This window comes from Astyanax mexicanus, chromosome 15, assembly GCF_023375975.1.
Source record: "Astyanax mexicanus isolate ESR-SI-001 chromosome 15, AstMex3_surface, whole genome shotgun sequence".
NCBI classification, from domain to species: domain Eukaryota; kingdom Metazoa; phylum Chordata; class Actinopteri; order Characiformes; family Acestrorhamphidae; genus Astyanax; species Astyanax mexicanus.
The window spans coordinates 40,925,350-40,942,354 of record NC_064422.1 but is presented as its reverse complement, the minus strand read 5'-3'; the positions used below and the strand labels follow the sequence as shown (position 1 = coordinate 40,942,354).

The 17,005-nt window shown below is 37.1% G+C and overlaps 1 protein-coding gene across 1 annotated transcript in view; it reads left to right on the top strand.

Annotated features, from left to right (window-relative positions):
* Window positions 1-16,193, top strand: part of opn4b (opsin 4b) — a 65,075-nt gene extending 48,882 nt beyond the window's left edge. Inside the window, exons 9-11 of the mRNA XM_022670327.2 lie at window positions 1,921-2,136; window positions 6,913-6,978; window positions 12,458-16,193. Of these exons, the coding sequence (XP_022526048.2) occupies window positions 1,921-2,136; window positions 6,913-6,978; window positions 12,458-12,703 (528 nt within the window). The 3' untranslated portion in view covers window positions 12,704-16,193. The remainder of the gene's footprint in view (window positions 1-1,920; window positions 2,137-6,912; window positions 6,979-12,457) is intronic.
* Window positions 16,194-17,005: the final 812 nt, after the last annotated feature.

The following is a 17,005-nucleotide window of genomic DNA, read 5'->3' as shown; positions in this document are numbered from 1 at the left end:
TTTCACCAATAACCTACTTCCTGATTGTTATGAAAATAATTTTCAATATAACTTTCAAGTTCATCACTACTCCACTAGATCCTCTAATAACCTCCGCGCTGCTTTTTTTAGAACATCAATTGGACAGTTTGCACTTTCGCACAGAGGGCCCTTAATATGGAACTGCTTACCAACTCATTTAAAAATCTGCAATAGCATCACTAGTTTCAAAAAACAGCTTAAAACTTGTCTACTCTCATTATAACCAATCCAAATAGTAAATATGGATTTGTGTATATTATTCTAATTATGTATACATACCTGTCAAGTTTTAGATTTAAAAATAAGGGATATTTTCCTCTGTACGCTTAAAGCCGTCCCACCAGCCCAACGAAGGTTCAGTATCCCTTACATTTTAAAACAGGTTTACAAAAAATCTAAAATAACCACATGTGAACCACTTACACACTACAATTAGATTATCAGAATCTGAAATGTTGTGGACATTCCTACATATGTCATTTTTTAATACAGCCAGATTAAAAACCCTTTTCTATATATAATTTTTTTTTAAATTAAGATTTCATGTATTTTTTTGTAATAAATGCACTCTTTTATATGATATATTTTTTATTTATTTAATGGATTTAAAATTGAACAAAGGGTGCACAAATTCTGCAAAATTTGCTGTTGGTGACCTAAAAATAGTATCATGAGCTTTTACTAAAAGGACATGGACCAGATATGTTCCATCAGTAAAAATTAGTCCTAAGGGGCCTACACAATAATTTTTAATTAATACTTCTTTCTTTTGATCACTCCACCCCTGATCATTTCAGTTCATTTCGGTCCTCTCCACATTTTCTAGTTAAACTGAGTCACAAGCTGTATTTTTTTATTTTAAAAGGTTTAATCTGTGTGTTTTATTTTGGAGACGAGTATTTTTAAGCAGCTATCAGAAAAATCTCATCACAGTTTACATGATTAGCCAACCGTTACCTTTCTTTAAGAAAAATCGCTGTATATCCAGATCTGTTGTAACATCAGCAGCTCCAACTAGCTGCCTGAACTCACAGCGACGGGGGGGCTTCCCCACACTGACCCTCCTTTGCAAGCTGATTGGCTGTTTCTCCTGAAAGGCGGGACTTTCTCCTTGAATCGGCTCCACGATTGGTTAAGAGACACAGAGCGGTCAGTGCCCTGTCTCCTCAATAATATACATTTTTTTATTTTAATATAATACGGGACATTTACGGGAAAATACTAATACGGGAGGACGGCGGGAAAAAGGAGTAAAATACGGTAGTTTCCCGGCCAAAACGGGAGACTTGACAGGTATGTGTATATTGAGTAACTACATATTACTGTTATTATTTTATTTTATTATTATTATTATTTGTTTTTTTGTTTTGTTTTGTTTTTTTGTTTTGTTTTTTTCTCAATCTTTTCTTTTTTCTGTGTTTCTCTTATAATTTCCTTGGAGGGAAAGTACCTTGTACAAGCCTCTTTAAGGCTTTTTTTACTTTCCCTGCACAGTTATTTTGTTTGTTTGTTTGTTTATTTGATTTTTTGATGTCACATTCTATCTGTGCAAATAATAATAATAAAATAAATAAATAAAAGAAATGTTCTTGACATGGGAACATGTAGAGATTAAGGTGCTCTAAGTGTTCAACAACCTGTTGTGGTATCTATTTCATTATTTTTTTTTTTTTGTGTGTGTGCTATAGACCAATAGTCCAAGACCAATGTAGACTTCTCTTTTTTAGTACATCATTTAAATGTTTGTTTTTTTAAGCATGGCAAATTCAAATGCATTGAAGATCCTTTATAAATTGGCCCTTTAGTGAGGGTTTATTTCCACCTGACATGTAATGTTATATCTGATGTGTGTGTTTTGTGTTTCTCTGTGTGTGTGTGTTATATGTGTGTATGTCTCAGGGCTTGACGGATACAGAAGCAGACCTGTCGAGCGGAACGTCTCGTCCGGCCAGTCGTCAGGTGTCGTGTGATATCCGTAAGGAGCTGGCGGACTTCAGGCAGAGCAGCTCTCTGAAGGTGAAGGTGAAGGGCCGGGACTCCGGCGGCTACAATAGAACCTGCAGCCAGAGCCCCACCGAGCCAGGTCTAAACCTCACCACTTGTGCATACATCAGCGTGAGTGTGAACCAAACCACACTGTCTCTCAGGCCATATAAACACCTCACACCTCACACCTCACACTGAAACAAATGATGAGTAAAATTTACTTTAACAAAGTTGCAACTGGCTTCATTTGCTTTTTTTAAGTAAATGTAATTTCAGTATACTAAAAACAATGTATTACATGCCATCCATGTGTTGAGATGTGTAATATGTGTGTTTTAACTAAAAATATTTACACTGTAGGAATTATAATATATTATGTATCATTAATTATTTGACTAATATTGTATAAATTATGTTATTGTAATTAGGTAATATTATATGCAGAAATTAAATGAAGTTTACTAAAAGAAAGGATTGATTCAGTAAAAATAAATTAAGTAAAGTTTACTAAAAGAAAGGATTGACTGAAGTTCAGATCATTTATTTACTCTATGTAACATTTAAGTCTTGAAACCGAGTTACTTAAATTTATCTAAAATTAAATTAACTTAAAAAACGCAAATGCAGAAAGCTGCAAAACCTTTTTTGAGTAAATTTTACGCATCAATATTTTCAGTGCACTGCCATCTTTTCTAGTCTTATTGGAGTCAGGACATTAGGGGAGGCATGACTAGAATACACTCTGAGTGGTCCAGCAGTCTAAAGTGCTGCCACTATGATCAGGAGATTGCTGGATCGAATCCCGGTCATGCAGCTTGCCATCAGCTGCCAGAGCCCTGGAAGAGCACAAATGGCCTTGCTCTCTCTCTGGGTGGGTACAGTAGATGGCGCTCTCTCTCCTCATCACTCCTAGGGTGATGTGGATCAACACAAGGCTGCGTCTGTGAGCTGATGTATCAGTACCGAGTATCGAGTCGCTGCGCTTTCCTCCGAGCGTTAGCGCTGTGATGCTACTTGGTAATGCTGCATCAACAGCAGTTCAAAAAGAGGCGGAGTCTGACTTCTCATGTGTCAGAGGAGGCGTGTGCTGGTAGTCTTCACCCTCCTGGTATGTTGGGCATCACTAGTGATAGGGGGGAGTCCTAATGAGTGGGTTGGGTAATTGGTGTTAATAGAAATTAAATAAAAGAAATTATATTAAAAAAAAAATATTTGCGTTAGTATCTTTCAGAATCTATTAATTTTATAATTGAATATTCCACAGAATATTTGCATATCTTGTTTTTGATTACCACTGATTGTTATTTCATTTTTTACTTTATTACATTTTGAACAGAAATAGTTTTTATATTGCTATATTAAATGCACACACGGGTCAAAAATTGAACCAATATTTAAATTAATTTAAAAAATGTATTCATGTTGTGCATCAGAAGGTTAAAAAATCATTTTTGTACATTTTATACAGTTTGCTTTGATGTAGTGGTGACTGCTGCCTGGTTAATTTGTGGAATTTTATTACAATCATTCTAATGGTTAAATAGTTAAATAACACATTTTATTTAATTTAGACCTGGGTTAGAATTTTAATTTAAGTTAGAACGGACCAGATCTAAACCCAATCCAGAGCTTGTGGCAAGATCTGAAAGCTAAGGTTCATAAGTGCAAAGAAGAAAGGCCGGAATTGACTCAGAGGGTATGAATACTTTCGCACATCTCACTTTTCAGTTATTTTTTTGTAAAAAATGTTTTGAAGCATGCATCATTTTCCTTCCACTTCACAATTGTATATCACGTTGTGTTGGTCGTTCACATTAAATTGCAATTAAATATGCTGTATTTATGTTTGTGGTTGTAATGTGACAAAATACGAAAAAAAAGTTAAAGCCACTGTAAACATGTAATCTTCATTTTTCAAAGCTAATATTATGTGCCTATCTCAGGGAATCTTTAAAAGCCTAAATTTCTACGAGATAAGGGTACCACTTTAAAATAAGACTACCTTTATAAAGGGTTTATAAATGGTTTACAATTAGGTTATCAATGGTAACTAATTAGGTTGTAAAGGCCTTAAAAAGCATTAATAATCAGTTATAACACATACGTAGAAAGGGCAACAATATCAGGTAATTGTTGCCCATTCTGCATGTGTTATAACTGATTATTACTAATTCATTTTAAGGCATTTACAACCTAATTAGTAACAATTAATACACTAATTGTAAACCATTTATAAACCCTTTATAAAGGTAGTCTTATTTTAAAGTGGTACGGAGATAATTAAAGAGTATTAATATTCATTGGCAAATATTAGTATTAGTTGTTAAATACAGTAGATCATTCACAAAGAGTGTTTTAAATTAATCTCAGGTATTGATTGTGGTCCTGTTCCGCTCTGCTGAGTTCTGAATGGAATGTAATAGATTTTAGTGGGGTCACGTCGCTCTGTGTCACATGGATGGATGAATGGATGGATGGATGGTTGGATGGATGAATGGCCGTGTGGTTCAGGTCTGATCTGGACTGAGTGAATGAATAAAGCTCTCTCTCTCTCTCTCTCTCTCTCTCTCTCCGTGATTAAAGCTGGGAGTATAATTCTCCGGGTCTAATCTGATGCTCTGTGAGATAATCCCCATAAACAGCCTTGTGTCCACAGGGCCCGGCTCTGGGGGGAGTGACCAGTGTGTCCACTGAGTGGCACTGTACCCAGGCATGCCGCCACTCACTCCCACCAGCCAAAAGCCTTGTGGGAAACATACTCAGCAAAGCAGAAGCATATTTTTCTGGCATGTCGTGCAGACTGGGGTTGGTGGAACAAAATACGACCAAAAAACTAACCCTAAAAATAATATTGCTAACAGTACGAAGCCAAGATATTTTATGTTTTGTATAAAAAACAGTTTTTAAATGATGATTTTATGTGCTAAGGGAATTACTGTCACTATTGTACTACAGTCTGTAGAATCAAAAATTGCTTCAATAAAAAACAGATGAGAAAAAACAAAGTAATCGATCATCTATCAGTCAGGAAAAGTTTCTAAACTAATTTCAAAAGCTTTGGGACCCGCAGTTGATTGAACCACAGTGATTCACTATTATTCACTAATGGAGAAAACACAATAGAACACTGGTGAACCTTCCCAGGAGTGACCGGCCGACCGAACAAAATTACTCCACAAGGGCATGAACAACTCATCCAGGAGGTCACAGTTAAACCCAGAACAACATTTAAAGAACTGCAGGTTCTACATGATTCAATAATAAGAAATAGACTGGGTGTTTGGACTGACGAGTCATAAGTAGAATCTTTTGGAAGGTGTGTGTCCCGTTACATCTGGTGTTAAACTAACACGCAATTTCAGAAAAAGAACATCATACTAAACGTAGTAAACCATGGTGGTGGTAGTATGATGGTCTGGGGCTGCTTTTCTGTTTCAGGATCTGAACAACTTGCTGTAATAGATGGAGAAGCAGGAATTCTGCTGTTTACCAGACAATCCTGACGAAGAATATCCTGCTAAGTATTCGTGACCTCAAGCTCAGGCGTACTTGGGTTCAGCAGCAGGACAATGACCCGAAGCAAACAAACAAATCCACCTCTGAATGCCTCAAAAAAAAAAAAAAAAAAAATACACAGTGTATCGTGGTCAGATGAACAAATGTTCCAGATCTTTTTTTTGTTTTTGTTTGGAGAAATCAATGTCTTGTGCTTCAAGTCAAAGAGAAAAAGAACCATCCAGACTGTTATCAGCAACAAGTTGGAAAGGCAGAGTAATGCATTCTTCCTTCAGGACCACATTTTTTACATGTAGTTCTCAATAAGACAATGCAAAACCACATGCTACACACAATGTAATTGTGTAATTCTAAATCCTAAAATGATCTGTACTGTGTGCATAGTTTTAGACAAATTTAAAGGACGAATATGACAAAATAATACCTGAAACCCTCAATTATTTGCTATCCTCTGTACAAAACATCTTTTAAGCATTGCAAGAAAGAAAGGCTACATTACTTAACTTTTTTTGAAAGGTGTTTTAGGTCTAAAATGCATGAAATGATTGTTTACTAATATTTTTTTTATGTTTTCATTATTTGCATGTTTCATACCGTCTTATTTTATTTTATTATTCTAATTTTATTTTATTTTATTTATTCTAGTTTGAGGTTGTATTATAGATAAATCTATGCTGTAGATACTGGACAAGATTTGGACAATAAGTCCATAAAATTGAAAATCAAATGACATAAATCATTAAAATACAGTACTTATCAAAAGTTTGGAGACATTACTTCTCATTTAGTGTGTTTTCTTTCTTTTTCTTTTGCTTTTAACATTGTAAATTTAATATTGAAGACTATTAAAGAATATTAAAGCTACACAAGAACACATACTTAGTAACAATTATTATGTAAAATAAAAGTATTAAATAAAGCAGAATATGTTAGACTTATACTTTAGATTCCTGTAAATAAGAATCACATTTATCTTTTTCGGACAGATCTGCACACTCTTGATGAGATTTTAATCTCAGTGTCTCTTCATGATTTAGAGTCACCTGGAATAGTTTTCTCAGCGTCTTGAAAGAAGGAGTTCCTGGAGGTGCTGAACAATAGTTGCTGCTTTTCTTTCCTCCAGCTCATCCCAATTAAATCACCTCAAATCACCTCACTCTCAGTTCATCAGGTTTAGATCAGGGGATTAATTAACTGTTGGCTACGTAATTCTACATCATATGTGTCCCTTAATTGTTAATTCATGTCTTTAATATTAATCTACAATGTAGAAAATCAATTAAATACAAAAATACAGAAAAACTGCCTGTTTTCTGCCGTTTGTAGGAAACAGTACTAATTTGAATAATTTCAAATGTGATGATCCTGGTGTCTGTCTCTCCATCACAGACGGTTGCAGATAAAGATGACATCTCGCTGACTGAAGTTAGCCAGTCCAATCATCTGCCCCCCATAGTAAGTGCACAGTTATTGATTTTGTGCTGCACAGCTGAAGCGGCTGCGTTCTGTCAGTATCGTTAATCTGTTCTGCTCAGTTGTCTGTGTCACTTTCCATTATGTATAGTGATAAAGATCGACCTGGAAATCAACAAGCAGCTCGCGGGATTTCATTTCTATGTAAATGCAAACTTCATATATTACTGCCGCGCTTTAGGGATGAGAAGCACGAGCGCATTCAAAAAGAGTTCCCAAATTAAGTAAGAAAAGAAAGGATTAAATTATGTCTTTTTATTGTTACCCTGCCAGAGCCCTGAGAGAGCACAATAGGCCTTGCTCTCTCTTGGTGGGTAGATTGCACCCTTTTTTTTTAAACCAAATTGAGTGAAATAAACCAATCGATGTGCCAGTTCTGATTCCCTTTAAGAATACATCACATTATATATGGATACGTAATTTATCTGAGTAGTTAAATGAATTAACTTCCAAAAGAAAGACCCAGAAAGATCCGAGATTATATGAGTTTAAATTAACGTTGAGTCTTTTCTTACAGGCCAAATACAGGCCACTGTTTCCCTTTCTATTTAACAGTGGTGTGCAGTGAGGCCCTTCTAACCCTTGACAATAAGTGCATGTAAATGATTACATAATTTTTAATCAGGAAATATATATATCATAGCTATTGTAAGAATTTATTTTATAAATTAACTAAAATAAAAAAACGGCAACTAATTAAAGCATTAGTCTGTGTTTTTTAGTTGCTACAGGACTCTTATCTGACTGACAGCGGTTCTAACCAATCAAAGCTTTTTAAAAAGGCTTCTGCTCACGTGTGACTGCGTGACCCTTCTGCTGATTTTGAGAAGGGTGTAGTAACGAATCTATTAGCAAAGTCATAGGAAAATCTAACCAATCAGATTCATGATTTTCACTACGGGGGCGGGGCCATGGCTGTGTAACCCCTTCTCGGCGCTGTGCTGAAGGGGTTACGCGTCGCTTAGTCTAATTTAGTAGTTAGCGAACTATCATGGGATTGCGGCTTCAAATCAGACAGATATTGTGTCATATCATATTAAAATGTCTTTTTAAAGGCTGTTCTTCAATGTGAAACTTATTCACAATAATAGGCCGCCTGACTGTTGAGTTTTTATGTGTACTTAATGTTTTGGCTGCTCTGGCGAACTGTAGACATACAAATGAGTGATCTTTGTTGAACGGTTGTACTTGTAGGAAAATTAAGCATTTATTGTTGGGTCTATTGTATAATTATGTAGTTTGTAGCTGTATTTGTAATATTTGTAATATTTATCTATGTGTCGGTCGGCCGGTGGCGAGGTGGGGGGGTATGGGGGGTGGTTGCAGAAGGGGTACCCACTATATTCACTGCACGCCACTGCTATTTAATATATGAAACTGCTTATTAATGTTTTTTTTAAGTACTCACAACATAAATTGTAACTATAAAAACTAAAATCCATTAACTATTTCTAAACACTAACACAAAAAGAGTCTACCGTAATATTTGTGCTACAGTAGACAGTCTTCAGGCCCTCAGGCGGCACTGCGTTAAATGGAAAACTATGGCTGTAACATAGAGGAGGCAGGATGCAAGCGCAAGTCGGTTTTATTTTCCATGTTAGAAAGAGTAAACAAAGAACAAAACACTAAGGAATAACAAAGAAAAGGTAACTGAAACAAAACACTGTGAAACAGAGGATAAACTAAAAGACTGAAACAAACGAGCTAAAATAACAAATAAAGAAACAAACTACATAAAACAAACCCTGAACAATGAAGACAAAAAACACAGCAGGTCTGAGACTAAACAAAACAGATAAACAAGTTCCAAAAAGAGTAAAAGGACACGGTCAAACAAAAAGCGCAGAACAAAGAGACAGAGAACAAAGGAGCACATGGGGTATTTATACACAGGCACACACTAGGGACACCTGTGAAGGTAATGAGGGGGGCGGAGTTACAAATGAGGCAGGAGGGGCTACAGATGACAAGGCGGGGCTAAGGCAGAGACAAGACCAAAACACAACAGTAGCACATGGCTGGGAAACATGACAGGTAAACAATAGAGGACAGGAAAGGAGCAGAAAGGAACCAAAAAAAAAAAAAGGAAAGACACAGGACAGACACAGGCTAAGGTGTGACAATGGCGTCACATCAATGTCAAAAAGCTATTGGCTGATTTCTCCAGGGTTTGTGACGGACCACCTACCTCCACGAGCCGGAGGAGGGCGGGGAAAGAAGGTCGGCAGGAGCGTTAGCTAACTATGCTATGCTATGCTAACATCCAAACAACCCGATCTCCGGTGCACACTTTTTTTTGCCTGCTAGTTTCACATTTGTGCTCACGAGAAGTTCATTCACACACTCACAATTTTAAAACACGCTGGTTAATTTTTTTCACCTGTTATTTTTGTGCCCTCGACTTTTGACATCGATGTGACGCCATAGAAAACCCACAGATTTGGCCAACAGATCATGACAATATTTCAAACATGAGTCTATGAGATTTGTAAATCATTGCATTCTATGTTCTATTCTATTTATAGTACCAGTCAAAAGATCAGACACATCTTAAATTCATTTTTTTCCACTATTTTAAATATAGTATTAGTTCTGCAACGTAGCTTAACATTGAAGTCAGCTTTTTGAAGTTGAGTCATCTGGAATTCAGGCTTTCAGTTAACAGCTGTGCTGAACTCATCAAGAGTTAATTACTTGAATTTCTTGTCTCTTAATAAAGTGATTGAGAGCATCAGTTAAAGTAAAGTAGTGAAGAGGTAGAGTTACAGGTATACAGTGAATAGTGAATATTTGAGTAATGTTCTAATCCAGATTATGAGAAGCAACAACTACTCAACTACATAAAGAAAAATGTTTAACACTGTTTTTTAAGTTACTACATGATTCTTCATGTGTTTCTTTAAAGTCTGGATTACTTCACTATTCATTTCAGTGTTTTAGAGGGTTTTTAAGGCATTAAAGTAGGGTGACCATATTTTCATTTGGGTAAACCAGGACACCTGGCTAAATGATGTCAGCACCTAATTTGCATAATACATGTTTTTGAAGCTGTAAAGGATTAAGGTTGTGGGAGTGAAAAAAGTGAGTAAAAAACACCCTAAATATGTTAGAAATGATGCAAATGAACAGCTTCTGTTGCTTTTTAAATAGGCCGTCACTTTTTTACAATAACTTAATTTTTACGTGAATTACATTTTTTGAGTTTTTTGCCATGTTCTTAAATGTTATTAGAAGAGCAGCAGTTAGACTGAACTGTTATTCCACGTTTTTTAGGGTTTTTGTTTGTTTTATTTTATTTTTATTTTTTTACGTTTTCTTACGTTTTCTTTATTTTTAAACCTATCATAGACAAATTGTTCAATGGTTCAATAGATATTTAGCTTTTTTCAAAGAGGCAGACACTGTGGACGAGGTGATAAATATGAACGTTTGGTCACCCTAATTAAAAAAGGGTAAATCTAATGACCTGGTTATTTGTTTTAACAGATGTTTGTAATGAAAGTATACAGTATCTCAGGGGTCAATAGCATTTACTACAGCAATCCTCATTTACTGAGCCTCAGGCTGATCTTTATCTGTATCCAGGAGGCTCTGGTTCTCTTGATGTAGAGCTGCAGTACAGAGCGTCAGTTTCTGCAGGTCCTTCAGTGATTCTCTGAGGTTCTGCTACTGCTCTGGGGAATCACTCTGTTCACTGAGGGAGAAAATCTGCTTGTTGTTTGAATGCTGAAGTTAACCGGAGTTACAAACGATGCTCTTTTTTCCTGGTGCTGCAGCCTGGCAGCAGTGTTTTCTCACAGCAGCGCGGCTTTGACCTTCACTTTCTTCATTAGACTGAACTTAACTTTTATCCTTCTTCTTTTCAATTTAATGGAGATATTATCAGAGGCAGCATTAATATTAAATGAAATAAAATGAAGTTTGGTCAGGAAAGTTTTGTTACGCAAGGTAAGCTTCTGGATCAAAATCAATGAAATGTAAATCATGATCATTTCTACATGCCTGAACTCTAGCTCAACCACATTAATCAATTACCAATTTTTTTGCTAAAAAATTTAGCATTTTGCTAAAAACCTGTCACTGTTGCCCTTTCTTTTTAATATATGCAACTGCTTATTGATGTGTTTAAGTATTTTTTAAGTATTTATAACCTAAATAATAACAATTAATAAACTATTAATAGTTCATTAATAGACTATGAGTCTACCGTAATTTGTTCTACAGTAGACATAAATCAAAAAGACAACAATCTTAAACCTTATGATGATGAAAATGGCACTCAGCAGGATAACCCCAAAAAAAGGAAGAGCAAGAGTTTCCTCTGTTGCACAGAATAAGTTCATCAGAGTTACCAGTTTCAGAAACCACACGTTTGCAGCTGTCATTGCCCCTATTATTATTCACCCAGTCATTGTCCCCCCACCTTGTCACTGTCCACACTTTCACTGGCCGCCTTGTCATTGTCCACCTTATCATTGTCCCCCCGTCACTGTCCACCCCATAATTTTCCACCTCATCATTCTCCCCCGTCACTGTCCACCCAGTCATTTTTCACCCTCTTTCTGTCCACCTTGTCATTGTCCACCCAGTCGCTGTCCCCCCAGTCATTGTTCACCCACCTTGTCATTTCCACCAAGTCATTATTCACTCACTCATTGTCCACCTTGTCACTGTCCATTTTGTCAATGTCCACACAGTCATTGTCCATTCACCTTTATATATTCTACGCAGTCATTGTCAACCCTGCCATTGTCCAACCGATCATTTTCCACCCAGTCACTGTCCACCCTTTCATCATCCACCTTGTCACTGTCCACCTTCTCACTGTCCCGGTTGTCACTGACCACCTTGTCATTGTCCACCCTGTTACTGTTCACCCTGTTACTGTTGACCCTATTATTGTCCACATTTTACTGTCCACCAACCCTGTCATTGTCCATTGAGTCATTATTCACTTTTTTCAAACATTGTCCACCCCATTATTGTCCATCCTGTCACCGTCCACCCACCCTGTCATTGTTCACCCAGTCATTGTTCACCCTCCTTATCATTTTCCACACCGGTTATTGTCCACCCTTTAATTGTCCACTGTTTCAGCTTCCACCGTAATACTGTCCACCGTGTCACTGTCCACCCAGCCATTGTCCACCTTGTCATTTTCCACCCACCTTGTCATTTTCCATGAAGTCAATATCCACTCATTTTATAAGCACATTGTCCACATTGTCACTGTCCACCATGTCTTAATCCACCCCATCATTGTACACTCAGTCATCAACCACCCTGTCACTGTCCACCTTGTCATTTTTCACTCAATCACTGGTCACCCTGTCCTGCTTATTGATATAACAGGGTGGACAAACCGATGCAAGTGAAAACAGAAAGTGATTAAGCTGGTCTTATAAAGTCTTATAAATATGATTATTAATTCCTCTTTCTCTCTCTCTCTTCTTTACAGCCTCTTGTGCTCTCCGAACAAGCCGACCATAAAAACCTCCTGGCTCTGATTCCATCCATCATTGTAACGTCCGAGTCCAACCTCGCCCTGCAGTCTGACGGGGCCCGGGGACACCCCTCAAAATGTCTCCCTGGTGCTTCCCAAGTGTCCTCGGTCAACACGGAGCCCCTCGGAGAGGACCACGGCAAAACCTCCGAGCCCAGCTGCTGCTCTAATAACACGGCTATTCCTCTGGACGGGATCTGAGCCGGCGATGACTTTCCTCACATCTTCTCAACACGACACTGAAGAAAAACTACAGAACCAGCATGGACTTATTATTATTATTTGACAGTGCAATCGTCTTTTTTCTACACGTGGTTGTTATGTTGAAGTAGAGACGCTGGCCCAGGACACCTTTTTTCTTGATTTTTTTTTATTTGTTTTAATGTGCGCTCATCATTCTTACAGTGGACAGTGGGACAGTAGGACAGTGTCTTCCACCTAAGGTTTCTCTGGGAAGCAAAGCGAAGGAAAACGAAGCAAAGTGAAGAAGATCAAAGCGAAGCAGTTGTCTATATTTCTACCCGAAGACTCCAAAGGCAAGCATACGAAAAAAAATATTTTAATATCTTCAATGCATTAAAAATTAACAATACGTCAAAAAGTCTTGTAGCTTCTGGACCCTCGCAGATCCTTCCATATGTAAAAGAAGGCAGGGGCAGAGCCAAAACCCCCAGGCAACCAGAAGGAACCAACTAGGTGGCGCTATGGAGGACGGTGGGGAAAATGCAAATCGTCTACATCAGCAAAGCAGCAAAAAGCAGCAAATCAGGTGTGAGTACGGGTTTTTATAGACGGGTGGAGGTTGGTGATTGGTCGAGATTAAAGATGACATAGAATTAGAGTCTCCTAGTAGAACTTTTTTTCTGGAGCTTTCATCTCTACACTGTGGAATACATGGACCATTCATCAAATGAAGACAAAGAACATGATGAACAGTTGGTAAAGTGAATTGTACAAATTAGTGATGCAACAAAATTGTTTATTATTTTAATTTTTTTGGTCCAAAACCAAAACCAAGCACTCTTCCATTTATTTACCACTTTATATTTTGCCATTGCATATGATAACTAGCCTAGATGTATGTTTTTCTTGCTTTTTTTCAAAGAAAAGTCAACAACTACCATTTAAAAATATTTATTGAACATTATTTCACCCCTTTTTTAAAATCCCAGCAGACAGACGAAGCAACAAAACACAATACAGTATTTGTAGTATTTGTACTACATATATACATATATACTGTATAAATTTTGCAGTGGTGACACTGCAGAGGACTTTTAATTTGACACGAGGGATGCAGACACAGTAGCTGGGCTCTGATAGGCTGAAGTGGTTGAGCCAAAGCTGCTAACAGATACAGGATCCATCCAGTACAAGCTGTGAGTTAGTCTCCACAGTGATGCTATGTAACTGTTTTTCTGAGCTGGATTACTCTCTGGGTTAATGACAGACTGAAGTCCCTGTAAGACCATTGGCTATCCTCATTTTTTTTCTCTCCCAATTTATCTTGCTAATTATTCCACCCATTCAGCTACTACTTACTAGTGATGTCACAACACAAGGAGGGTGAAGAAGACTAGCACACGCCTCCTCCAATACATGTGAAATCAGACTCCGCCTCTTTTTGCAGAGTAGCATCACAGCGCTAAAGCTCGAAGGAAAGCTCAGTGACTCAGTTCCGATACATTAGCTCACAGACACAGCCTTGTGCTGATCGGCATCACCCTAGGAGTGATGAGGGGATAAAAGAGCGCCATCTACTGCACCCACCCAGAGAGAGCATGGCTGCTTGTGCTCTCTTAGGGCTCTGGCAGCTGATGGCGAGCTGCATGACCGGGATTCTAACCTCCAGTAAGGTTCTTATGTTTCTTATCATTTTCGGTGGCCCAATATTTGGTTTTATCTCTAAAAAAGACAAAAAAAATCCATCTTCCATTTCCGAACTTCCAACCTACGATAAGCTGCATCACTCAGGCAGGAATCCTAGAAAGGATTCACGACTTCACGAGTATAGCACACAGGACTCTGAGCCCGCGCCAAATCTGATGGAACGCCACCCTGCTGAAGTTTGAGTGCAGTTCTGTCTGTTTTTAATATTATTAAGCTTTATTTGATCAATAACTGTTTGATCCCTGCTGGTATATGCTGTTATAAGGAGGAGGTTTGGTGTTTTGAGTGGGCGAGAATAGGCATGGGAATGTTGCAATCAGTCACAATGTCTCAGATTCAGACATTTGATGGACTTTTTATATTTTAAAAATAATATTTTTGCTTTTTTTGTTTGTTGATTTTGCAGTTTTTCACACAGTGATCCATTAATTTTGTCCAGTATAATTTTAGGAACCCAGATCAAAAAGAATTAAAATAAAAAATGTATGTTACTGTGGATAGCTATGACAAATTTGGGGTTTTGGGTCTGGGGATTAAAAAGTAAAAAAAAAAAAAAATTAAACCCTTTTCCACAGTTTTTCACAATTCAACAATTTAGTATTTTTTAATGTTTTTTAATTGAGATTTGTTCAGTTGATAAAGACAATTACATCCCTCAATATATTGTATTTTATGGACTATAAGGTGCACTGTATTATAAGGCGCATTACCAATAACGTCTATTTTTTGGTAATTTTTTTAAATACATAAGGCTTATAAGGATTATAAGGCACATTATAAGCAACACTAGTAAGGAATAAGGGTCTCAGAGTAATATACACAGAATTCTCTCTAAAAACTGAAAACTATTTATTTAGGTAAGTAAAGCACTTCCGTTTATTTACAGTAAGCTTAGATATCCAATAATTTCAACAGCACGGTTAGCAGCAGCGCTAGCCGCGGTTAGCAGTGCTTAGCGCTAGTAAACACCGCCCAATAGAGCTACACTGAGGAACCCTGCTAGCCACATACTTTAGCTTGTTTTAACACGGTAAACATGCAGATTACAATCTGATATGCTCACCTCTGATCGAAGAAAAAGAGCTAGCGCTGTGGTTAGCGACTAATGCTAATGCTAATGCTGCTGCACCCAGCCTTAGTGCTGGAGAAAATGAAAGATTTTTAGATTTTCAGTGCGCCTTATAGTCAGAAAAATTTGGTATCTCTCATTATAATAGCATAGTTTCTATAGTACCAGTAGTTTTAGTTGATCCATGTTATTTTACAAGAAAAAAAAATTATATTACAAAAGTGTGTAGAATTTCAAAAATGATATTTTCTTCTGTGAATTTAACACTCAATTACTGCTGAACTGAACTTTAGTCTAGTTGGTTATTCTCTCACACATAAATGGTACAATAATTTCACCTGAAATTGAAATTTATAAATTTCTGCCAGCTTTATTTTCCAGTAAATTAGCATAATTTCTTTACTACTAAGGATGCCGACCCGTAGATGACAAATATGAAGAAAAAAATATCATACAAATCACCCACCTTCTTTTGTTTCCACTTTTTTCCCCAAATGTTGTGTTTTTTCGTAATTCTGTTCTGTATGTCTGAATGATTTAAAAAAAGAAACATCTTGATGTAGCGTGACCGGATGTACATGTATAAATAATGATTTTAAAAATGTGTGATGATTATGTACCTCAACTATATTATGTTTCTCTTGCCTCCGGAGAATATCCATTTTCAGCACTGTCATTAGAAGTAAAGTGTATTTTTGTGATGGTAAATAATAACACAGAATGATTTATTGATACGTTGTGAAGTTTTATTCATTTATTTAAAAAAAGACAATAGCTAAAATGCAGTCGATAGAGTACTGATGATTCCAAGTGATAAAATGTGTCAGGTGGTATTTTGTCCCTGTCTGATGCAGCAAGAGCCACCGTATCCAGGGTAATGTCAGCATACCACCAAGAAGGACCAACCACATCCAACAGGATTAACTGTGGACGCTGTAAGAGGAAGCTGTCTGAAAGGGATGTTCGGGTGCTAACACGGATTGATACTATATTAAAATATAAAATTTTATCAAATATCAAAAGGCCTCTTATATTAATATAAAATGCCTTTTGTGTAACAGCATAGTTATTAGTTAAATATTATAAAAACAAAGTATAGCAATACATTTTTTAAAGAATTAGTCTGACTAAGTAAAGTTTCAATCAAAATGTTTTTATTTTAAATTGCACACACTGTGCAAGGTGAGTCGTGATGCTTATTGCTATCTTACACCCCGCCAACAGTCTGCATGCAATTTTCATGCATTAAAATAGTGTCAGAGTTTAGGAATAATTCTACACTGATGGGTGTGGTGGTCTGGAAGTGAGGTAAGTTCAGGTAAATTTCATTTATGATTCTATCTTGGCGGTGGGAAACACAGGTGCACCACTGACTGATTAAAACCCTGACAACAGTCAACAGTCAGCCACCCAATCCTCACACAGTTTGTGGTGGCATTCAGTTCATAACCAGTCATTTTCTGGGGGGTCAGATCGGGCCCCTAGGCAACAGATTTGTTTGACTGCCTTGTTGCATTGAGCCCGAATATAATTTCTGTGTCGTC